Source organism: Sitophilus oryzae, unplaced genomic scaffold (assembly GCF_002938485.1).
Source record: "Sitophilus oryzae breed Bouriz unplaced genomic scaffold, Soryzae_2.0 scaffold_808_pilon_pilon, whole genome shotgun sequence".
NCBI classification, from domain to species: Eukaryota; Metazoa; Arthropoda; class Insecta; order Coleoptera; family Curculionidae; genus Sitophilus; species Sitophilus oryzae.
This window is the reverse complement of record NW_022147426.1, coordinates 4,662,472-4,687,917: the sequence shown is the minus strand read 5'-3', so window position 1 is coordinate 4,687,917 and position 25,446 is coordinate 4,662,472. Positions and strand designations below refer to the sequence as shown.

Below are 25,446 nucleotides of genomic sequence, written 5' to 3'. Positions count from 1 at the left end.
GTCACCGGTTTTGATAAAACTTCTCTTATTAACTAACTAAAAGACGTAGAATTTGAAAATATAGTCCTTTTTGGCCGTATGAATTTTTAAAAATTGTTCAAAAGTTGTTCATAATACAGAGAATTAATTATACCAATTTATAAAAAAAAAACATTCTTGTTTTTTTTCGTACATGTATGTATAATACAAATTGTCAAATTTTCTTAAATTTAAAGAAAAATATTGATCTTAACATAAATTACAAGATAGACATGATAAATTTTGCAATACCTACTTCTTTAATTACAATTAAAGACACATTTACAGACAAAATACCAACAAAATAATTGGTTTAATGACATTTCGTCTCGGTTTCCATATCGGTACTGCCTTTGGTACTGCCTCATCATCATCTCCCATCATTGTTCCCATCGCATGCTAAAGCATAGCCCCGAGCTTTCACTCGTCATAAAAAACACAAGAAGCGAAAGACAGACATATCAGTACGGTGTGGGTACTGCTATTAGTAACTCGCGCCGTTTTGATTGTTCTTGAACGCGTCGTGATTGGTACAATAAATCGAAATCTTTAGTAGTGGCACCAGAGACGGTTCTATAGAGTGTTTCTTTGATTTATCTGAACTGAACGAGGGAAAATAGAAGGCACTATGGGAGTACTGCAGTTTTGGTGAGTTTTTTTACAATTAAATTATGCGTGGGTTCAGGATTCTATTATATTGAATTGTGGGAGGTTTCTAGTACTTAAATTTAATCGATTTATTGATAACTAGCGTGTACCTGCGACTTCGTTCGCGACGAATTTTTATATAGAAAACGTGGTAATATTTGAGAGGTAGTTTGATCTCGTTGGAATTTGACTTTCAAAAAATCCGTTTGCCAAAAATAAGCTTTTTACGTCAAGCAGTTTAAGCAGAATCGTGGTTAATCAATTACCCAACTTTTTGGAATACCCTGTATGATTTTTTTAAAAAAATTCAAAATATGTAAAAAACAAAATAAATTATCCAAGTGTCCAAGCGTTTCCCGAAAAACTAACCGTTTTTTAAATAACAAATATTGTAATATTTGAGGGGCGTTTTCACCCTCTTGGAATTTGAGATTCGAGAAACCCCTCCTCATCGAACCTCTACACCTCACAGTCAATCCGTTTGCCAAAAATCAGCTTTAAACGTCAAGCAGTTTAAGCAGAATCGTGATTACTCAATGATCATATTTTATGAAACACCCTGTATACATTTTTAAAAAAACTTAAAATATGTAAAAAAACAAAATAAAATATACGTGTTTAGTGTTTAAGCGTTTTTTTAGAAACTTGACCGTTTTTTAAATATAAAATATTATAATATTTGAGGGGTGGTTTCACCCCCTTGGAACTGGAATTTCCAAAAATCCCTTCTTATCGAACCTCTACACCCTAGAATCAACCTGTATGCCAAAATTGAGCTTCTTACGTTGAGTGGTTTGAGCAGGATCGTGATTAATCAATTTTTCTTAATGATAAAATCTTCTGACGCTTAGGAAACTGTAGTTAAATTAGTCAAAATTTCGGTATGTTTCAGTTAGGTATACAGGGGAACTCAAAACAGGTACACAGGTACAAAATTCGAGAGTAGACTGGTTTAATTTTTCCAAAAAAAAACGACAAAAACTTACTTAATAATGTTGCACGTTTAGTATTTTGCACGTATTGGTATATGGAAGATAGCTGGGAAATTCTCTAGCCGTCTTTGACGCCGGTTTTTTGCAATAGTATGGTATATCCAAAAGTACCTAATATTTAATAAATAAAAAAAATATTGAAAGCTATTAAAAATAATTTATGCAAAATTAAAAGTCAAAATATTCAATTTAATTAACAAGAATTTCATACTTTAAAAGTTTCAAATTCGATATATTTTTCCCGCAAATTAACAACAATGCGTTAATATTAATAACAAACAAGAAACACAATATCTGTAACCCAGTAATCCAGAAAAATAAGTTACATAAACTTGCACTTTCTCACATTAAGACTTTTCTACGTTAAAAAAAATCTTGTGCATTTAGCAAGAACACTTAACTAGATAATTGAGTACTCAACCGCAGGCTAAAGTATCTGCAGTACTAGCAGAGTACCCAGCCTCTTAGATAACGTCCTTTTTGCGTCTCAGTGAAAGCGAAAATCTGTCATAATTGATACACTGGTTCAATTATAGTTCTTGTAATGATAAATATTTACTTCCTTTTGGTACTCAGGCTGCTAGGAATAGAAAAAAATGTGTTAAAAATTTCATCTAGGTTAAAAAAATGCATTTTTTAAATCGAAAAAATAATCGAGTTGAATTACAAATTGTTGAAATAAATCTAAATCTAAAACAACTAAGAAAAATACTGTATGTAATAAATCAGTACTGCCTACTCATTCTCGGTGTAATAAGTTCTCAGATTATTTTCTTTGTGAACTATAGATCAAAATTTACTTCCTAGACATTAAAGAATATTTAATAGGCAATTATTCGATGCCTCGGGGGATTTTACTACATTCAAAACAAATTAACTTTCCAAATTCTTATGGGTCTAAATTTGTGTCTTGCGAGTATATTCTTACTTTTAAAATAATACAGGGTGGTCCAGCGTCTCAAAAAAGCTCCATATCGTTGTTCCTATTTGATATTCTCACTCGATGTAGAATGTAGATATAAATATATTGTAGGTAGATTTCAAATAAAATACTCTATATTTTTTGATCGATTGTTTAACAACTACAACTACAAGCTGGATCACCCTGTATATTTTGCACTTCTTCTATCTGAATATGTGTTATAAGCCCACCACATGTAACAAAGAGTTAAAAAGAAATCATCGAAACAAATGACTTGCAGAAAATCAAAATAAAGAGAAAAAATAAAGAGTCACCATAGATTACATAACTAATTATTCATGTAGCTTTCACCTTTATTGAGAAATATTTTATAGTAAACATTTGAGAACAATATATTGATAATATTAATAATATACAGGGTGGGTCTTAAATAAGTGCGAATATTTTTAGGGCTAGTAGATTTCGAACCCAGAAACACGATAATGAGGTTTTTTTGCAAAAAAAAATTGAAAATTTGAATTTTTTTTTTAGTTTTTAGATAAAAAACATAATTTCTTGATAATATGGCAACATAGGTAGTAGATTAAAATTACAAGAAAGGAAATCCAGGAAAGATTCAGTGCTTCTGAAAATTTAAGCAAAAAATATTTTTTTTGGAAATTTTCAAAGTAGAATAATTCGGTTATTTTGGACTTATTTGAAAAAACGATAAAGAGAAAATATGTTTCTTTTATCGAAATCTACCGGCCCTGAAAATGTTACTTATTTAAGACTCACCCTATATATAGAACATAAAATAAAACTTTATATTTGAATATTTATGTTGTGATTGATCTTGATCTTGACTTGATTGATCTAAGAAAATATTGCATTTTTTTTAGATCAATCTCTTTATTTTTTTTTTATTATACATAGGGTGTTACTCATACACTGAGTAACACGCGCAAAGATTAAAAATGAGACAATTTTAACTCGTAGTAAGTATATTTATTTCGAATCTATTTTATAAAAAAATGTTGAAAATTTTACGTATTACTTGACATTTTTCTTTGGTGTATCAAAGTTGATTTTTACAATTTCTAAAGTCTCGAATGTATATGTCTCTTTTATAATGACTAAAGTCTCGACCAAAGTAAAACCCTAAATTGTAATAAGTTCATGGAAAGTAACAATGCTATACTAGCTTGGACAGGTGAATGGGTTAAATCATGTTAGATTTTCAGTGAAAGGTTTGTAAAACCCTGTTTTAGAATGTATCTTCTTTTTATTTAGATAGATGATCAAATCTCGTAACTATATCTACTTTCACACAGTCGGGGCATCTTTAATAAAAACCATAATGCTTTGATTTAGCGATATTAGCGACATTAGCAACAGAAAAGTAAAAGTTAGTCGTCTAATAACACTTAATAATTCGAAAGATCAGCAAGAAACTCAGTAAATCACAAGCCTTTCTTTCTTTACATCACGTCATTAATATTATTATGATACTCTCTTTTTTAAATATACAGGATGGTCCATTACTTGCTAAAGCGTCAATAAGGCTTTAACATGATTTTTAGTAAAAAAAGTTTCTAGTAGTAAAATTGAAAATGATAAGTGTCAGATTTGAAGTAGATAATTTATTGCTCTAGATATATCTAATACCAACTCAGCCCGGAACACCCTGTATATGTATCTAGCTATAATTAAAATAATTTATTCTTCCATGATCTACTTTTAAAGGCAAAATACCAACGAAATAATTATTGCTTTACCGGCATTTGGTATTTTGCCTCAAAATAATAAAACTTTTCTAAATTTATTAGGGATGTCGAATATAAGTATCCCATCAATGAACATTTTAAGTGGATGGCACATATCTCACTATTTCAAACGTATCTATTAAAATCAATTAAATTCAACGTAACTATTACGGTACTGTTAAGTAATAAGTTTTGTTTGAATTAAATTAAGATTATTGATACAAGTCAAGGCTCTGTTTAAGAAATACTACACCATTATTACAGTAAAGTGAATATACACGCGTGTGTGTAGGCATTTATGCGTTTGTATATGTACCTATTATTACAGAATTACGTTTGACTGATATAGAAGAAAAATGCATAGAGGGGAAGGCTGCAAATTTGGGACAGTAGTAATGTTAGCTGTCAAAATATAAAATATGTTAATATCTCAAAAACTGCGACTTTGACTGATTTTGATGTTGTTACAAATTTTGTTGCAAATATTATTCCTAATCTTAAATTGAAAACAGCGTTTCGCTAGCTACTGTAATTTTGGAGTTACAATTTTTTTAAATTTTTAACCCGCTCCCATACTCCATTCCAACCCCCCACCCCCACCAAAAACTAATGGCCAGATTCTCGGGTGCCACAGTATTTTTTGCCAAATTTGGTTAAAATCGGTTTAGCGGTTTTTGAGTTATCGTGTTACAGACGGACAGACAAACGGACAGACGGACAGACAGACACCATGAAAATATTTTGTATTTAGGTCATTTATGACCCAAATAACTCATTTTGAGTAAAATTTAAAAAAAACTTTTTTTTGTCGATCTTAATAGCTAAAAAATACTAAAATAACAAAGTATAAAGACAAAAATTTTGAATTAAGAAAACTAGTTTATTTATTATTATTTTTCGGTTAAATAAAATTATACCCCTGGGTTATAGCGATTTCATATGCTTTTCATGGTTACCCATTCATTATTTTTTTAATAATAAGTACCACTTTAATAGATCGTTTTTATCAACTCCAAAATCTAAAACACGAAATCTATTTTACGCAAAACGTTTTTATCGTCGATCACATTCGAATTAAAACAAAAGAAAGAGACCGGAAATCGTATAGTACCACTACTATTATTAGAAATAAAAAAAGGGAGAAGAAGAAAACAAAAGAACCGCGCGGTACTCGTGGTGAAATAGGTGAGAGTGTTTCGCGGTGACGTCAGAGGTACCACACGAACAGCCATCACGTGGTTGTTGCAGATGCAATCATCACGTGCCCTGGTCGTTCAACCTTGACTTATCGCGCTGGTACCGGCACCATCATTTTCCAATTGGCGGCGAACTAAAAAGCTCGTCTTCTGTATTTACCGAGAACCATTTCGATTTGATGGTACCACGGGGAATTTTGGACTGTAATTATGTAATTAAGAGTTTTTGGTGTTCTATGATCAACGCGCTATGATTCGAGGGTACCTGTTAAGGAATATTTCCTATGAAACTTTTTCTTTAAAAACTTTAGAACTTTTATTTTTTATTTAACCCTCCAAAAATTATTAATTCTGTAGTTTATTTGGTTTTGTTTAGTAATATTTTTTTTGTTTTTAATATTTGTCATTTTTTTTATTCTTTTGTTCTAGTGTTTTTTTTAATTATTTTTTTTTATTTATTTTTCATATCTTTATATGATATTGATACCACGCCTTGCTACTGTTCTTTGTATGTATATAACAACAATCACTACCGGCATAGGTTTTATTATACAGGGAGATTCAATAAATACAAAACATATATTTGCACCATATTGTTAAATTATGTTCACAAAAAACACTGGTAATTTTATATTGTCTCTTTTAAATTCTGTATTATGATTTTTTTTTATAATATTGTAATATTTGAAGGGTGGTTTCACCCCCTTGAAACTAGAATTTCGAAAAATCCCTTCTTATCGAACCTCTACACCCTAGAATCAACCTGTATACCAAAATTGAGCTTCTTACGTTGAGTAGTTTGAGCAGGATCGTGATTAATCAGTGAGTCACTTAAGGATTTTATATATATTACTATAGATGACACATGGAAATTCATTGTAGTAGGTACTACGTTGACTCACCCTGTATATACATACCGCTCCCCTAAAACCGTGTCAATGTCAAACAGTGCCTGCATTTAATTTATGACATTTTGGATATATACATCAGGATTTTCCTTACTAAAGGTCACACACACATACAACTTATTGATTTATATAAATTTTCAATTTAACAAAAACATTTTTAGAACTTCCTAATATACAAACCAGTTTAAAACAAGTCCTTTAAACCAGTTTTTATTGTAATCTAATTTCAGTTTAATTATTTGACCTATAAAGGAAAGAAGACTAAATTATGGGTCTCTGGTGACCAGTTTTTGAAGGATCTTGTGAATGGATAAACTTCAAAAGAGTATAATTGACCACAGATTGGCTTGGTAATCTCAAGAATTAACATGGGTAATCGTAAATATTAAGTGATTACGACTGCATTCAGACGGGTGAAGGTGTATGGTATCTATGTCAGACCGTCCCATAGTCATTGACCAAGTAATGACAGACGTAGATGCACTTGGTTGCATAACCTATCATTTCTTTCATTTTTCTCTCAACGCGCTGTTGTTAGACGAATTATATTAATAGACATACATTATATACTGAAAAATTCTAGTTTGCCACAGATTAATTGAAAAAGGTTATTAACAAGGATCGTATCATAACCAACATGAGATACAGGCCAGAGACATCGATTTGTGACGTCACCGCAATAGTCGGGCTTTTGAATTGTGCCATATGGTACTGCATATAGTTTTTGCATAAATAATAGTATTTATTGATAGTTTTGCCAGATATAAATATGAAAAATATTATACACAAAGGTATTAAAAAATAACATTAACTTTTTATCGCGTTAAAGTAATTGAATAGCATTAAAATTTAGATCTAAAACACGAATATTAATATGAAATGAACAACAGCATAAGATGAACAGAATAAAATCCAGATAATAAAAAGCATGTCCTAAAATTGCGTTAGCGAGTATTTAGCAGCTAGTAATAATATACCTTGTGATAAAGTTTCCAAATATTAAAAAATTTGAAAACTATACTTTATCGACAAGTTAAGAAAATGTATTATATACGATAAGGGCAGAATACATTTTAAAGTTTAGTTAAAAACAATTGTAAAAATTTGCCTAACATATTTAAAAAATGTGGATATCAGGTAGAATTAACTATTATCATTAAGTAATTTGTAGTTCGATGTTCAAGTAACCATTTCCATAAATCGTAAATAAAAAGATAAAGATATTTTTTTTTATATAAAATACTGAAATAAAGTACAATTCGTTTAATTTCTTTAAAATATAATGCCATTTCATAATAATAATAATAATTTTCAATATTTATTTCATCCTGAATTTCCAAATCTTGTTTTCTTTCATCGGGATTTTCATTTTCTTTTATGGGAACATGCACAGTCATATAAGAGGGTTGATTTGGAAAAATTGTAGGCACAGCATCTTCTGTAGGTTTTGGACGTGACTTAGTTACAGTTAATATTGTTGGGAAAGAGAATGTAGTCAGATCCTGAGTACTTATTATCATTGTTGCTACAAGGCACAGGCACAGAACAATGTCGCGGCATTTTTTATTTCACAAAGTAAAAATAAAGAAACGACAACTGGTTTTACCTAAAAATACACGTCACTTACGTTGGTTTAACACTATACACTAACAATAACGCCTATTAATTATGTTTTTATATAACTTTTTCCTAGTCCGATTACACAGCCGGTATCGCCGGTGTACTATAATTTTTACCGAAAGTATGTTTTTTTTCGCGGGTACGATGTTATGAATCGGATCTAGATAGTTCACTATTCACTCAAAATTATTTAGTATAATTTTATTAGCATAGAAACGCGTAAAAAACACAGATTTGTTGCGAAACTAATGAAAACAATTGGTTTGTTTACGACTACTAATTCTCGACCACTTCGGTAGAACTGTCAAAATAGTCAGGCCTTGAATATGACGTTAGCCACGGCTGTACTGTTCGTACCTAAAATTCCAAACACGGGTGCTTTGATTAAGGCCTCATTACGATTTGCAGGACTTCAGCATTTGCCATAAATTATCTCTTTATTTTCGAGAAAATTTAGTTCAAACATAAGGAATATTTTGTTGATGTTTGACGATCAAAATCTTAAAAATAAAAAAGTTATCTAAAAATGTGCTACTATACGGATATAGTATAATTCTTTATATTTAATTTCCTTCTTCATTTGTGTAAAAATACCTAGCCAGTTTCACATAAAACGTTAAATGGCCATTGAAATGCATTGCTCTAGACTAAGAACTCTTGGTTTCCCTCTTGCTATACACATCTATAGTCAAAACAATATTAATACAAAAAAAAATGTGGTAAATAAAATTATTTTGGTATAATTAACATGAAAACTTGTATGTAACACTCGGTATATATCAGGGAAAAGAATCTAGAACGGTTGGTTGTTGATGCACATCGCATACCGTAAATGTTTGCATCATCACCGCCGTATCGCAATCTTTTGATAGATTGATTGTTACATTTTCAATGAAAACAGCAATCAATTATGCAGGTTTTGCATAACCGTTTCAGAAGAAATATTTTAGAAGCAGTTATCAAATAATAATACAAAACAAACCGAACTAACTGAAAATAAATTGCAGTTGAATAATAGTTATTTTTTATACAAGACGATAATGCAATTTTATCGTCGTGTATAAAACAATATTTTTTTCCATAGCCAGTTACGTTTTAAAAAAATATTCAGAAATTATTATTTCAAGGAATTTATTACGAGTAGAAAAAATATTGTGCTGAGTTCGCGTTGGTTTCTATGTAATTTGACAAATGAATAAAGCTGTCTCTTTAGTTGTCAGTTTTGAGTCAATATTTTTTAATTCTCTTTCGTATCGATTGCTGATTGAATTGGAGCCAGAAATGGCTCAAAACGAAATAAGTAAATTACCAACAGATATTCAGGCTGAGGCGACAAATGCCATATCCAAACTACTTCCATTTAAATCCCGAATAATTTATGAAAAGGAACACAAAAATTTTCAAAAATAGAAGCAATTAAAAAACGGGCGAGAAGAAATACAGTTTTTAACCTATCCTCATTGTTAAAGTACCATTTAATCTACACTTGCGGTTAAAGTAATATTTTATCTACTATTTTTGATAGATATGAGGCAATTTTAACAGTTATGGAAAAAATTAAATCACTAAACGCTTTTACTACAGTTTATTTAACATAAAAAAACGGAACTATGCTGCACTTTCAAATATTATTGTATTAAATGTACGAGGAAGTCATCCACATATACATAAAGAAACACGAATATAAAATAATACGAATGAAAGGAAATACTAAATAAATTAATAATTATCCAAATCTCTTCCTCATATTAAATTTAATATCACGAAAGGCATATAAGGTTTCTAAAATTGTTAAAAAATGATATTGGATATCCTATTTTGTTAATATCAAGTTAACTTTGAACGAATCTTACGTAATGCTATTAAATATGTGGATTTCACTCTAAAGTTTAATAAATCTTTGGTTTTCAAAGGATAACCAACTATAGCATAAATTAGTGTAGCTTTCTAATGATAGTAAATTGTCAGAATAATAGTGTCTAGTTTTAGTTGATTTCATCAGCCATTAAAATTGGCGACAAAAAGATTTTTTGCTAAACTTTTTTATTTTTAAATATTTGTAGATTTTTATTTATTGGTATACAGGGGTGAGTTTTAAGCAAGTGCAAATATTTTAAGGATGGTATATTTCGACCCCCCTTTTTTTCGCAAAAAAAGGTTTTAAAAATGGTGAATTTTTGTCATCGTCCATTTCGTAGATTTATTAAAATATATTGCCACAAATGTTCTACTAACTGATAATCATGAAATGAAACCTAATAGATCTTATTCTCTTTGCCCTCAAATGACGTAAAACTATGTTTCATGTTGGATTCCTAATACCGATAAAATAGAGTGTCTAGATGCTATACCTATACGATCTAAGAAAAATTTAGATTTAATATAATAAAAAATAATTTTGAATATTTGCAATATTGTTGTGTTGTAATCGATGTAAAACCATGGTTTTGCTCTGTGGGTTGATTGTTTATGATGCAGTCCAATGCCTCCATTAATAATCATATTAAAATATCGAAATATTTTAATATTTTCGACTTTCATTTCTATTATTTACGATAATGATGCGACATTATTATAATAATAAACAAATTTATTCTGTCAAATTATTCCTCGCTGGGGGTTGCAGACACTGTAAATGTCTCTAATTTACAAAAGAACGAAAAAAGGAAAGTAGTGAAAGTAGACCAGAACCGTACTTATTTCTGTTTATCTCTATGAAAATGGAACTATCACTATATAAGGATTTTTTTGCTGTATTCCTAAGAAATTGCATCGGATTTATATAGTGAAAGCAGCTGGGCTGGTTTGCACTTAACTATTTCATTTTCCAGTTATTTTATTTATAGCTCGAGATTCTCAGCTGGGTACCATGTTTCTTATCGTTATTATTATCTATTATCAACTCCACTATCGGACAAAAGTAGAGAAACTTTTTAAAATACCGTCTTTTTTGCTAACGCAGGGACTGAGGCCATTTTATGCATTGTTATTGTCTATTTTATTTTGTAGATTTTTCTAGCAGTGCAGTGGCGAAATACCCATAAAGGATTTTTTTGGATAGATGAATCCGCCACATAGGTATAGACATTTTTTACAGGTACATAGTTGTTGTGAACCTAATAAAATTAATAATGGGTAGAATAACAGTGATTAGCTATAACTTCACGACATCGCTTTGGCATGGAGTCCAATAGTTTTCTTATGGTATCTGGTTCAATGGAATTCCAGGCCTCTTTCAAAATTCTTATTAAATCTTTCTTATTGCTAATGTGACTTCGTCTTACCCGGCGATCTAGTTACTCCCACAGGTTTTCAATGGGGTTAAGGTCTGGACTTTGGGCTGGAAAGCCCATAACTCTAATTTGTCCAAAAGTTTTCTTAAGGTATCTGGTTCAATGGAATTCCAGGCCTCTTTCAAATTTCTTATCAAATCTTTCTTATTGCTTATGTGACTTCGTCTGACCCGGCGATCCAGTTCCTCCCACAGGTTTTCAATGGGGTTAAGGGCTGGACTTTAGGCAGGAAAGTTCATAACTCTAATTTGTCCAATAGTTTTCTTAAGGTACCTAGTTCAATGGAATTCCAGGCCTCTTTCAAAGTTCTTATCAAATCTTTCATATTGCTAAAATGACTTTGTCTTACGCGGCGATCTAGTTCCTCCCACATGTTTTCAATGGGGTTAAGGTCTGGACTTTGGGCAGGAAAGTCCATAACTCTAATTTGTCCAAAAGTTTTCTTAAGGTATCTAGTTCAATGGAATTCCAGGCCTAGTTCAAAATTCTTATCAAATCTTTCTTATTGCTAACGTAACTTCGTCATACTCGGCGATCTAGTTCCTCCCACAGGTTTTCAATGGGGTTAAGGTCTGGATTTTGGGCAGGAAAGTCCATACCTCTAATTTGTCCAATAGTTTTCTTAAGGTATCTGGTTCAATGGAATTCCAGGCCTCTTTCAAAGTTCTTATCAAATCTTTCTTATTGTTAATGTGACTATGTCTTACGCGGCGATCTAGTTCCTCCCACAGGTTTTCAATGGGGTTAAGGTCTGGATTTTAGGCAGGAAAGTCCATTACCATAATTTGTTCAGACAAAAACCATTCTTGTAAGACTTTCGATTTATGCGTTGGATCATTATCTTGCAAACCAAAGCAAACGGAATCATCACTTTCCTTGACCTCGCCAATTATCATCGATTGTCATTTTCCCAGCAGTCTTTGACGCCATTTTTTTTTCGATCATACGGTATACCTTTTGTGGTCAACAGTCTAAGAAAAATTACTACAAAATATATATGGTCAATGGTTATTTAAGTCAGGAGCTTTCAAAAACCAGAAACGACAAAAAATTGGGAACAATTAATTTACAAGAGTTGTTTTTTTTTCTATGTCACGCTTGTTACACCGAATGTGACAACTCTAAATCTTTTAAATTAACTGGTGTGCACTCTAGAATGTAGTGTGTCTATTAGAGCGTGTCAACAATTAGGCAGTAGATTCAGATTTAGGAGAAATTCAATAAAAATTTAAGAAAAAAAAACACAAGTAAGAAAAAAGAAAAATAACTAAAAATTAGCCGAAAAAAAAGAAAGTTAATTCTATAAAAATATTTTTTTTTTGGTGCCATCAGTGAAATATGATGTTTAAAAATCTTCCACACACGATAGAAAGTTGATATTTCGTCAAAACAAAGATACCGTTTGAACAAATCTCCTTTTTATTGTCTGTCAGATTGACAAAAGAAGTAAAACCCATATTGGGTTTAATCTTATATTCGTTTGACTTTCACAGTAATATTGCACAAAACCAAAACTCAACAAATGAAATGCAACCACAGGCTGTATTTAGAGCAGTGCAAGGCCACAAAGGCTCTTTGTATAATGATTTATATGACTTAACCCACAAGAATGCATTTTTTTATCGAATTTTATATCCATATAAAGTTTTTTATGAACGAATATTAAGTTGACAAGGTTGGAAAGGGAAAAATTACGTCAAGAAATAATGCCATCTCGGTTTTGCACAATTTATTTTGTTGAATATTACATGAAGAAAAGTAAATATATCTTAAAGATACACTAACCATTGCTGTTTGTTTATCAGATTAACTGTAGGATAGCAGCGGTATTTTTTTCTTGTTGTGAGAATCTTTACAAGGCCATTAAAGCTTTCAAATTAGTTCCTGTCTGAAGAATTACGCAAACAAATTAGAATATCTTAATTTTTTTCTAATGGACTTATTAAATTAACACTACAAGAATCACTATATTATATTTAGTAAGTCTTCTACTTCAAAAAAATTATTGTACGTATTTTTTACACGTAAATGTTGACAATTTTGATTTAATATACAGGATGAGTTTTAAATAAGTGCAAATATTATTAGGGGTGGTATATTCGACCCCAGGAACACGTATATGAGTTTTTTTTAGCAAAAAAGGATGTTGAAAATTGTGCCAGCAAGTAAATTTAGTTTAGAAACGGTTATATTTCGAAAATCACTCGGTATATAAGCATTATGGCATTTTTGGAATGGAAATTTAATGGTAAATCCACTGAGTTAAAAAAATATACAGGGTGGTCTGAACTGTATTCCGGAAACTTCGGCAGCATATTCTACAGATAAAAATAAGTAAAAAAGTTCGTATAAATGTATGTTCTAAAATGCTTAGTTTCGGAGATACAGGGTGTAGAAGTTTTATTTTTATTTCGATTTTTTCCAAATAATTTTTGAAATAATGTCAATATTTCGATGAAAATTGGTGTCTGGGAGTTTTTTGACAAAATAAATGCCAATAAGACTCCTAATTTTTACGTAAAAAACGTCGTAAATGCATATTTTTTTACTCAGCTGTTTTATACAGGTACGGACGAAAAATTATTACTCTTCAAATCAGTTAAAAATATGTAGATGGCGCCCTCTACAAGTAGAAGTCATATTGACCTCAAAATCAAATTTCTCATGTCAAAAAACTTCGAATCATCAATTTTCATCCAAATATTGACGTTACTTCAGAAATTATTTGGAAAAAATCGAAATAAAAATGAAACTTCTACACCCTGTATCTCCGAAACTAAGCCATTTTAGGACATACATTTATATAAAGTTTCCGGAATTCAATTCGGACCATCCTGTATAGTATTTCATTCAAGAATATACAACTTTGGTTTGAAAATATGAATCACCCTGTATGTTAACAAAAATATTTTCAAAATGTGTGTTACCATCGTCCCCATATCATGTAAAAAAAATTGAAATAAAATTCACAAACAAAAACCTAATAATATAGAGCTTTTTCGGAAGCCAAGATTTTCAACTTTTAAAAAACTGGCAAAAACATGTTTTACTTCGTACAAATTATGAAATTTTATACATTATGTTAGTTTTTCACGATTTTCTGTTTTTTATAAATAATTAAACAGATAAATTAACCAATTATGCGACTCAGAACAATGGTATTGTTCGATTCCATATTGCCCATAAACATTTACCATTTCCTTGAAGGAAAATATGCATTTTTTCCCGCTTTTGCAGGATTCTAATGTCACATTGGAAATACCGCGAGCACTATAAAGCTTATAAGGTCAATTATATGCCAATAAAATGCTGCATTGTTCGCGGGACGGATCATCTCTGTTTCTACGGGCAAAATAATATTGCTAGGTCGTCATGTATGTAAAATAAAATTGTTTATGACAAGTTCAAATGCCAGTTAAAATTCTTTAGCGGGATTTTAGTTGAAAAGGATGTATATTTTTATAGGGGTTTCTTGACCAATCGCCTGTTGGTCTCCAATGTAATATAATAACATTCTGTACCTCGAACGAAAAAAAAACGGCGTCACGTTAGCTTTTGAATTATGATATAATAAAATATAGTTTAGTATCCCAGCGCGATGTAATCTTCTATTTTACATAATCTAATAAATGCAAATGTGGGTACACCGTTTTGTAACATTATTCGCGAAAGAAGTACTACATGATTAAATCGTGAACTAGATCTACCTACATCATCGTTTTGTTACAACAATTAACAATAATAGGTATTGTTTAATAGCCATGTTGCCAAATTACGCTCAAAACACGTTACATGTTCAGTTTTAATTTAAAAATATTTTGAAGCCGGTATATCTCTGGATTAGACCAAAAATACTGCTCATTTTAGACGCAAAAGTAGTAATTTTAAGCTAACCGAAATTACAAAAAAAATCGATGTTGCCAAGTGGTTGTAAAATTCTTTAAATCTAACGATTTTTCTTATTTAATTCTAGGTTTCGCCTTATGGGTACGACCATGTGGATAATCTCCATTCTGTCCATCACAGAACTGACCGGTGGACATTCCACTCTCGTCCAGTACAATTTCGATTATGCTCCATACTTACGACCTCTGCCGGAAGATATAAAAGAAAAAGTGCGTTTGGCAGTGGCAGCGGAGAAGAACAGCCAGGATTTTGAGAGCGAATGCGTGAAAAAGGAACATTTGGAAGTACTGTGTCCACCGAATAAGTTTAGGAGAGCCTCGGGGGAGTGTAACAATGTGAGGCACAACATGTGGGGGGCTAGGGGTGCCCCGTTTTTGAGAATGATCGATCCTGAGTACGCTGACGGTGAGTTCTAGACCTTAGATAGGAGATATTTGCTTCTGATGGAAATTTTCATTTTATTAACATTTTTTTAAGCTACATATAGAACAATAGTTATTTTTTATACAAGACGATAATGCAATTTTATCGTCGTGTATAAAACAATATTTTTTTCCATAACGAATTACGTTTTAAAAAATATTCAGGAATTATTATTTCAAAGAATTTATTACGAGTAGAAAAAATATTGTGCTGGGTTGGAATTGGTTTCTATGTAATTTGACAAATAAATAAAGCTGTCTCTTTAGTTGTCAGTTTTGAGTCAATATTTTTTAATTCTCTTTCGTGTCGATTGCTGATTGAATTGGAGCCGGAAATGGCTCAAAACGAAATAAGTAAATTACCAACAGATATTCAGGCTGAGGCGACAAACGCCATATCCAAACTACTTCCATTTAAATCCTGAATAACTTATGAAAAGGAATACAAAAAAATTCAAAAATGGAAGCAATTAAAAAACGTGCGAGAAGAAATAAAGTTTTTAACCTATCCTCGCTGTTAAAGTATCATTTAATGTACTCTTGCGGTTAAAGTACTATTTTATCTACTATTTTTGATAGATTAATTGATTAAAGTGTCCGTTTTTCGTGCCGGTTAGTGTATATTGCCTATTAGATTCAAAAGATCAACCGCCACACATAATATATACCTCTGATTATATATTATTGTTTTACATAATGCTATAAAAACAATGAAGACGTTAAAATAAAAATTTCATATATTTCTTGGACGTCCTTGTTACCAGGATCTTCACTATTATACAGGGTGTTGACCTTTTATAACAGGCAGCTTTTTTTTTCGAAGCGAAATTCTAATAGAATACATTTTAATATAATAGGATCCGTCTTTGAGAACTTTTTTTTGACTTACAAATAATATAGTACGTTCAAAAATGGTTGAAACAGCTTCAATTTTGTTATCTTTTTTTCAGGAAAACTATCACCACGTCAATTTTCCACACCCCTTCCCAACCCCCTACTAGTGTCATCCACATTGCAATCGATACCTCCAAAATCACACGAATATGTCACCTCACTTCTTGGAGCTTGGAGTGAGTTACTTTTGCACGATTTAGCCATGACTGGCAACTTGAGAAGTCAGGATTGCTGTAGCGACTCAGACAAGAAACATCCTGAATGCTACAGTAAACTTGGAGATGGTCAGTGTAAAGAATACATGAGGACCTTGCCTTCCATAGATGTAGATCAGTGTAAATTTAGTAAGTTTTTTAATTGTATTTATAAAAATATAAAAAAGTTATGCTGAATCTTGTTTTTCAGGATATAGAAACCAAATGAACTTAGCTTCCTCTTTCCTGGATGGTTCCGCCATATACGGTACTACTGACGAGCAACTAGTCACATTAAGAACCTTCGATAACGGGTTAGTTAATGTTTCCGCATGTTCCTTCTGCCAATCGAATGCCCTGTATGCCGCCATCTTGAAAGAACACAACCGTATCGCTGTCAGTTTGGCTGAACTGAACAAACACTGGACTGACGAGGAACTGTTCTTGGAAAGTCGCAGGATAGTCATTGCTGAGATTCAGCACATTACGTACAACGAATTTTTGCCAATAGTTTTAGGCCAAGTAAGTAGAATTTATTTCTTATAAAACTTCAAAACACTCTCTGGGAGTAATTATCGGTTTTTGCCAATTTTCACAGTCAGTCTTTTTTTAAAAATTGTACTTTTAAGCACTAACAGTTCTTTTAAGAACTAATTTACTTGATATTGTTCTAGGAATCAATAGTTACATCAGAACTAAACCTAAAACCCCATGGAAGATTCTCCAAGTATTCAAGCTCAAGAAAAGCAGGAGTCTTTAACGAAGTCGCCATGACAGCATTGCCAGCTCTTCTATCTATGTTGCCAAATCGCCTGGTAAGTACTACAATACACAGAAACACATATCAAAGTTTATAACTCAAATTTTCTACAATAGATGAACGAAACAGCAAACTCATTCGCCGAAATGATCGACATTCTGATCTCTCTACCAGCTCAGAACCCCAGCATGCACATGGCAGTACCTTTGAGAGAAAGCCGGGACACGTTTGCACTATTCTTGCATATGGGACGTGACCATGGTATCCCCGGATACCTCAAAATGGTCGAGTACTGCACTAACAATACAGCAAACAAGTCAAAGCGTTTTGACAGTTTGACTGAGAAAATTAAGCCTGAATACATCAAAGCCTTGAAGTACCTTTATAAAAATGCCGAAAGTATAGATCTGCTAGTAGGAGCATTACTAGAAACGCCACTGCCTGGAGCTATTCTAGGTTCAACATTGAACTGCCTGATGTCCAAACAATTCATTTTGTTAAAAAAGAGTGATAGATTTTGGTATGAAAACGACTTACCACCTAGTTCGCTGACAACGTCTCAGTTAAAAGAAATAAAGAAAATAACACTTGCTGCTTTGTTGTGTGTGAACACTAAAGGTTTGGATAAGATCCAACCCAAGGCTTTTGTAGCTGAGGATACTTATTTGAATGCCCGTATTGCCTGTGACCAACATCCGCTTCCTCAGCTGGCTGAGTGGGCTGAAATGAACCCTATGACTGATATTAGTGAAGAACTTCTGATGGATGCACTGTCTAAAGCTGAACAAAAACTATTGGACAGAAGGAAAATGGAATACAAAGTTTGGAGTACAGGTATAACCATATTTTTTTTAATTTACCAATTTATGTTAATATGTATTAGAGATTTAACATGAATCTCAAAGTAAATAACTTGAGATCTATTGATGTATGTTCTATTTTCAATGAATCTCAAAGTAAATGGCTTAAGATCAATTAACAGTTTAATTTGTATTAGATTTTTATAACATCTCAAAGTAAATAACTTGAGATATATTAAAAGTTTAATTTATATTAGATTTTGAATCAATCTCAAAGTAATAACTTGAGATTTATTCGTGTCTAATATATTTTAAATAAATCTCAAATCATACCCTTTGGCTTTGAGATCAATTAAGAATGTATCTCTCTTTAAGTTTAATTTACAGTATATTTTCCATCAGCTTCTCAAAATAAATAACTTGAGATCTATTAATTTCTATTATATTCTTAAAGAATTTTACAGTATATGGCTTGAGATCTACTAAGAGTTTAATTTGTATTAGATTATTATTCAGTCTCAAAGTAAATAACTTGAGATTAATTAACATGGCTTCTTTCAGAACACCAGAATTCTGAAACATGATCACAAGATCTAGTTGTAATATATTTTCAATCAATCTCAAAGTAAATAACTTGAGATGTATCGATTTATTTTACAAATTCAATGAGTCTCGAAGTAAATGAGGCGTGATATCTATTAAAAATTAATTTTTATTTGTTTTTAATTGAATATCAAGGTAAATATCTTGAGATTTATTAGTTCTCCCTATATTTCTGATGAATCTCAAAGTTATTTTTAAATGGCTTGATATTTTATTTTCTGTTACACATTTTCTATGAATCTCAAAGTAAACAGCTTGAGACCTATTATTAGATTATTTGTATTTTATTTCAATTTGATATCAGTGTAAAAAACATGAGATTTATAAGTACCTGTTATGTTTTCAATTAATCTCAAGTAATTAACTTGAGATATACCAAAAGTTTAATTTCTTCTTCTTTAGTTGGTGGAGTAGACCCAAAATCCTCTTATGGCACAGCAGCGTCGTTCAGCAAAGCTAACACTGAAGCTTTGAAAATAGCAAACAGTTCACTACTTTTCGAGTTTGCCTCGAACGAGATCCTAAATTCTCTAGAGTAAGTTTTTATATAAAAAAAAATAAAAAAAATCAATCATCAAATAACATATTTTTTACAGACACAGAAGAAGAAAGCGTGGTGCCATACGCAACAGAGATGTTTCATTCGCTTTCCAAGACGATTTCGGCGACAAACTCCAAGACGTTGATATAGCATCTCTAATTCCAGCTGAAGCACTTGATCTAGATGATCACTGTGATGATGCTGGACCCTGTGACACTACTACACCTTACAGAACCATGACAGGTCATTGTAACAACTTGAAAAACCCTAAGTGGGGTAAAAGCCTGACTACCTTCAACCGATTATTGCCAAGTGTTTATGAGGATGGTATTTCGAAAATGAGGATGCACGGAGTCACTGGTACCCCGTTACCAAACCCGAGAACCGTATCCAGACTTATCCATCCAGATATTAGTAACCTCCATACTCGTTACTCGCTCCTAGTAATGCAGTTTGCTCAATTCCTTGACCACGATCTTACCATGACACCCATCCACAAAGGTTTCCACGAATCCATACCCAGTTGTAGATCGTGCGACAGTTCAAGAACAATCCATCCAGAATGCAGACCCATTCCTGTGCCACAGGGTGACCATTATTATCCGGACTTCAATTCTACTTCTGGGCAGAAGATATGCTTCCCTTTCATGAGGAGTCTTCCCGGACAGCTTCAGCTTGGACCTAGAGAACAGATCAATCAGAATACTGCATTTTTGGATGCTTCGGTGGTATGTAATGTATTACTAGTTATTTTCCCTTAAAAATATTATTTATTTTAAAGATTTATGGAGAAAATACATGTGTTTTGCACAAACTCAAAGGAGAATTTGGTAGAATGAACTCTACAGAACTGCCTGTAGGTGTTAAAGAATTACTTCCGAGAAATCTCCATCCTGAATGCAAGTCTGGCTCAGGGTTGTGCTTTATTGCAGGTAAAATCAATAAAATATTCTAAATCTAGACTTTTAAAGTATTCTTTCACGTATTTTAGGAGATGGAAGAGCCTCAGAACAACCAGGACTCACAATGATTCACACCGTTTTCCTTAGAGAACACAACAGAATCAGAAACGGTCTCCAGAGAGTGAATCCTCACTGGAACGCAGACAAAATGTTTGAGGAGGCTAGAAGAATCGTTACAGCTAACCTACAGCATATTACATACAACGAATTTTTGCCAAGGATTTTGGGTTGGAACGCCATGAGTTTGTATGGCTTGAAACTACAGAACCAGGGGTACTACAACGAGTACAATCCCAGCTGTAACCCTGCGGTGTTCACAGAATTTGCAGCCGCTGCTTTCAGAATTGGACATTCGTTATTGAGACCGCATATTCCTAGGATGGATAGTAACTATAATATAGTTAGTCCGCCGATATTGCTGAGAGATTCCTTCTTCAAGACTGACTTTATGATGAAAGTAAGTAGCAAAACTAATCTAAACATCAGAATAAGACAGTTATAAGAATCATCAGGATATATCTCAAGTTATTTACATTGAGATTTATTTAAAATACAATACAAATTCGTATTTTGACGGTTTTCATGATATTTACTTTCACATCGATAGAGAATGTATCAGAAACTAATAGTAGAATAAGTAGATATCAAGTTATTTACCTTGAGATTTATTAAAAAATAATACGAATTAATATTTCGACAGTTTTCATGATATCTACTCACAAATGGATTCAGAATCTATCAGAAAGTAATATTAGAATAAGTAGATATCAAGTTATTTACCTTGAAATTTATTAAAAAATAATACGAATTAATATTTCGACAGTTCTCATGATATTTACTCACAAACGGATTCAGAATCTATCAGAATCTAATATTAGAATAAGTAGATCTCATGTTATTTACCTTGAGATTTATTAAAAAATAATACGAATTAATATTTCGACAGTTCTCATGATATTTACTCACAAACATATTCAGAATCTATCAGAAACTAATATTAGAATAAGTAGATATCAAGTTATTTACCTTGAGTTTTATTAAAAAATAATACGAATTAATATTTCGACAGTTCTCATAAAATTTACTCACAAACGGATTCAGAATCTATCAGAAAATAATATTAGACTAAGTAGATCTCAATAAGTTATTTACCTTGAGATTTATTAAAAATAATACGAATTAATATTTCGACAGTTCTCATGATATTTACGCACAAACGGATTCAGAATCTATCAGAAATATTATTAGACAAAGTAGATCTCAAGTTATTTACCTTGAGATTTATTAAAAAATAATACGAATCAATATTTCGACAGTTCTCATGATATTTACTCACAAAGGGATTCAGAATCTATCAGAATCTAATATTAGAATAAGTAGATCTTATGTTATTTTACCTTGAGATTTATTAAAAAATAATACGAATTAATATTTCGACAGTTCTCATGATATTTACTTACAAACGGATTCAGAATCTATCAGAAACAACTATTAGAATAAATAGATCTCAAGTTATTTATATTGAGGTTTATTTAAAATACAATACAAATTCGTATTTTCACGGTTCTCATTATATTTACTTTCAAATCGATAGAGATCTATCTGAAACTAATATTAGAATAAGCAGATCTCAAGTTATTTACCTTGAGATTTATTAAAAAATAATACGTATTAATATTTCGACAGTTCTCATGATATTTACTCACAAACAGATTCAGTATCTATCAGAAACTAATATTAGAATAAGTAGATCTCAAGTTATTTACCTTCAGATTTATTAAAAAAACAATACGACTTAATATTTCGACAGTTCTCATGATATTTACCTACAAGCGGGTCCAGAATCTACCAGAAACTAATATTATAATAGGTAGATCTCAAGTTATTAACTCTGAGATTCATAAAAAATATAACAGACACTAATGTATCTCAAGTTATTTACTTTGAGACTGATTAAAATCTAATATAAATTAAACTTTTAATATATCTCAAGATATTTACACAAAACACAAACTAATCTTGTGATAATCCTCATAATTATGATTCACCAATTCTTATAACATTATTTATTAAAATTATTTTAAACGTGCGAGTTTTTAATACTATTTCTACACCAGTCAATTTCAATTTTAGCCTGGACTAATAGATGACATTGCCAGAGGAATCGTTTCCACACCAATGGAAAGCTTGGATCAGTTCATCACTGGAGAAGTGACCAACCACTTGTTCGAAGATCACAAGATCCCATTTTCTGGTATAGATCTTATAGCTTTGAACGTGCAAAGAGCTAGAGATCACGGTGAGTCAAATATATTTCCTTAAAAATATATTTAATATAAAAAACTTGTTTCTTATAGCTATACCATCTTACAACAGCTACAGAGCGTTGTGTAACCTAAAAAGAGCGACATCTTTCGAGGATTTGTCTAGGGAAATACCGCCAGAAACCATACAAAGACTGAAAAGTATTTACGCTACTGTGGATGACATTGATTTGTTCCCTGGAGGTATGAGTGAACGTCCTTTGCAGGGAGGTCTCGTCGGACCTACCTTCGGTTGTATCATAGCCCTTCAGTTCAGACATTCAAGAAAATGCGACAGATTTTGGTTAGTATTGAAATCTGAGCGTTGAATTATTTTTTATTGTGTTTTTCGTTGAAGGTACGAGAGTGGTGATCCTGTGGTGAGATTCACCGAGCCCCAACTCGCCGAGCTGCGCAAAGTTACTATGGCTAAGACGATATGCGACAACATTGATGGAAACAGCGATATGCAAAGATCTGCCTTCGATTTACCTTCAAATTTCTTGAACCCAAGGTAAGAAAACGTATAAAAAGTTTCGTAACGTAAAAAATATCTGATTTTGACAGAGAAAACCTGAAGAAAAACAAAAAGCATAGTCTACTTTTGAAGTAAAATGATCTGGTCAAACTATATCTGTCTAAAGTTTAATTTACACTAGATTTTTATTCAGTCTCAAAGTAAATAACTTGAGATCTATTACTTTTTTGCACAAATTTAAATTAAATAACTTGAGATCTACTAAGAGTTTAATTTTGTATTAGATTTTCTTTAAATTTCGAAGTAAATAACTTGAGATTCATTTAAATACCTTTTTTCAGAACCCCGTTCATGGAATTTCAAAGTAAATGACATGAGATCTATCAATTTTATTTTCAATCTCTGTTAAATTCTGTATCAGTTTCTATGTAAATAACATATGAGAATTATCATACTATCTAGTTGTGTTAATTTTTCAATAAATCTCAAGATCTCAAGTAAATAACTTGAGATCTACCTATTTTAATATTAGTTTCTGATAGACTGTGAATCAATTTGAAAGTAAATATCATAATAACTATCAAAATATAAATTTCTACTGTATTTTTAATATATCTCAAAGTAAAACAACTTGAGATCTGTATGATTTATGAGTTGATTTTAAATTTTGTATCAGAGTTTCTGTTAAAATTCTGAATCAGTTTCTAAGTAAATAACATGAGAATTATCACACAATATCTAGCTGTGTTAAGTTTTAAATGAATCTCAAAGTAAATAACTTGAGATCTACCTATTCTAAATACTAGTTTCTGATCGATTCTGAATCAATGAGAGCTATCAAAATATAAATGTGTATTGTATTTTTAATAAATCTCAAAGTGAAATAACTTGAGATCTATTAGAGATTATTTTACGAGCTTTGTTAGATTTTTAATTTCTAGAAAAATAACATGAGAAGGTTTGTGATGTTTTCACATTAATAAATTTCAAAGTAAATAACCTGACCTCAGCTTAATTTTGATTTCAAAATATCACGTAGCATTTAAGAGTCTCAAAGTAAATAACTTGAGATCTACCCATTGTAATTTTGTTTCCTGTTTAATTCTGAATGAATTTCTAAATAAAAAACATGAGATCTAACAAAATACTTATTTGTGTCGTATTTCCAAATGAATCTCAAGGTAAATATCTTGAGATTACGATTTTTCTCAGTCAATTATTAAGGAACTAACTGAAAAAAAAAATCTTTTTTTGGTATTTCCAATGAATCTCAATGTAAATAACTTGAGATCTACATACATGTAATATTTCAGAGTACCATGCAGCGCACATCCAAATATAGATTTCAACGCTTGGCGTGAGAGTGCCCCTGGAAAAGGCTGTTTCATTGGTGGACGTCACGCTCGCGTTGGAGAAAGTGTGTTCCCTAGTCCTTGCACTAGCTGTATTTGTAATGCTGAAGGAGTAAGTATTATACATGAAAATTTAGGGTTAAAATATAGTCAAATAACTGTATATTTTCGTTTTTTAGGGTACCTGTGCCTCCCTGAAAGTAACCAATTGCAACCAACTCCTCAAAGAATGGTCGAGAGAAGACGTTCTCAGAGACGACGTGTGCACCGCTCAGTGCGGCCACCTGTTGCAAAATGGCGGATCTAGGGGATTTCCTTCCGGTCCTCAAAAGCAACACGGTCTGAGAGGTGTGGAACCTGTGGGTTTCGACTTTTTCGGTACCATACCCAACCTAAGTCCTTTCATTGCTAAGAAATAATGATTTCTTCAAGCTTTAATTACTTGTAATACTATTTTATCGTAAATTTTTAAGTAAACGTTACTCCTAGTTAATGAAGGTTTATATAGAGAGTACAGTGTGATTGAATAAAATACGACATCTTGAAAAGTGTAAAAATAGCATTTGAGTTGAAGTTCTACTTTGTGTCATTCAGTGATCTAGTAAAACTGGAACTGAGATGTTAGTACCACGCGTAATATAATCACACCCTGTATATTGTACAAAAAAGTTTGAAACTTAAAGAATCACTGCCCTGTTGCCAGTTTTTGTTCAAAATCTTATTTTTTGTATATAAAGTAACATTTGGTAAGATTTTCGTATCTTTCAATAAAGATATGCTAATGTTAAGAACTTATAAAATTATATATTTTTTTACATTTTAGGATAAGATAAAAATAAAGATAGTAGAGTAAGTATGTTTTATTATAACTGTGATTTGTACTTTTTAA

At 31.5% G+C, this 25,446-nt stretch overlaps 1 protein-coding gene across 1 annotated transcript; it reads left to right on the top strand.

The window, feature by feature from the left end:
• The first annotated feature begins 495 nt into the window (after positions 1–495).
• Positions 496–25,411, top strand: LOC115888753. Its single transcript, XM_030908592.1, has 15 exons — positions 496–666; positions 15,316–15,653; positions 16,621–16,908; positions 16,970–17,280; positions 17,433–17,573; positions 17,635–18,352; positions 19,324–19,456; positions 19,518–20,190; positions 20,244–20,394; positions 20,454–20,881; positions 22,558–22,723; positions 22,782–23,031; positions 23,086–23,241; positions 24,519–24,669; positions 24,737–25,411. The coding sequence occupies exons 1-15, from the start codon at positions 647–649 to the stop codon at positions 24,974–24,976; spliced, it is 4,164 nt and encodes a 1,387-aa protein (XP_030764452.1). The 5' UTR covers positions 496–646; the 3' UTR covers positions 24,977–25,411.
• The last annotated feature ends 35 nt before the right edge of the window (positions 25,412–25,446 follow it).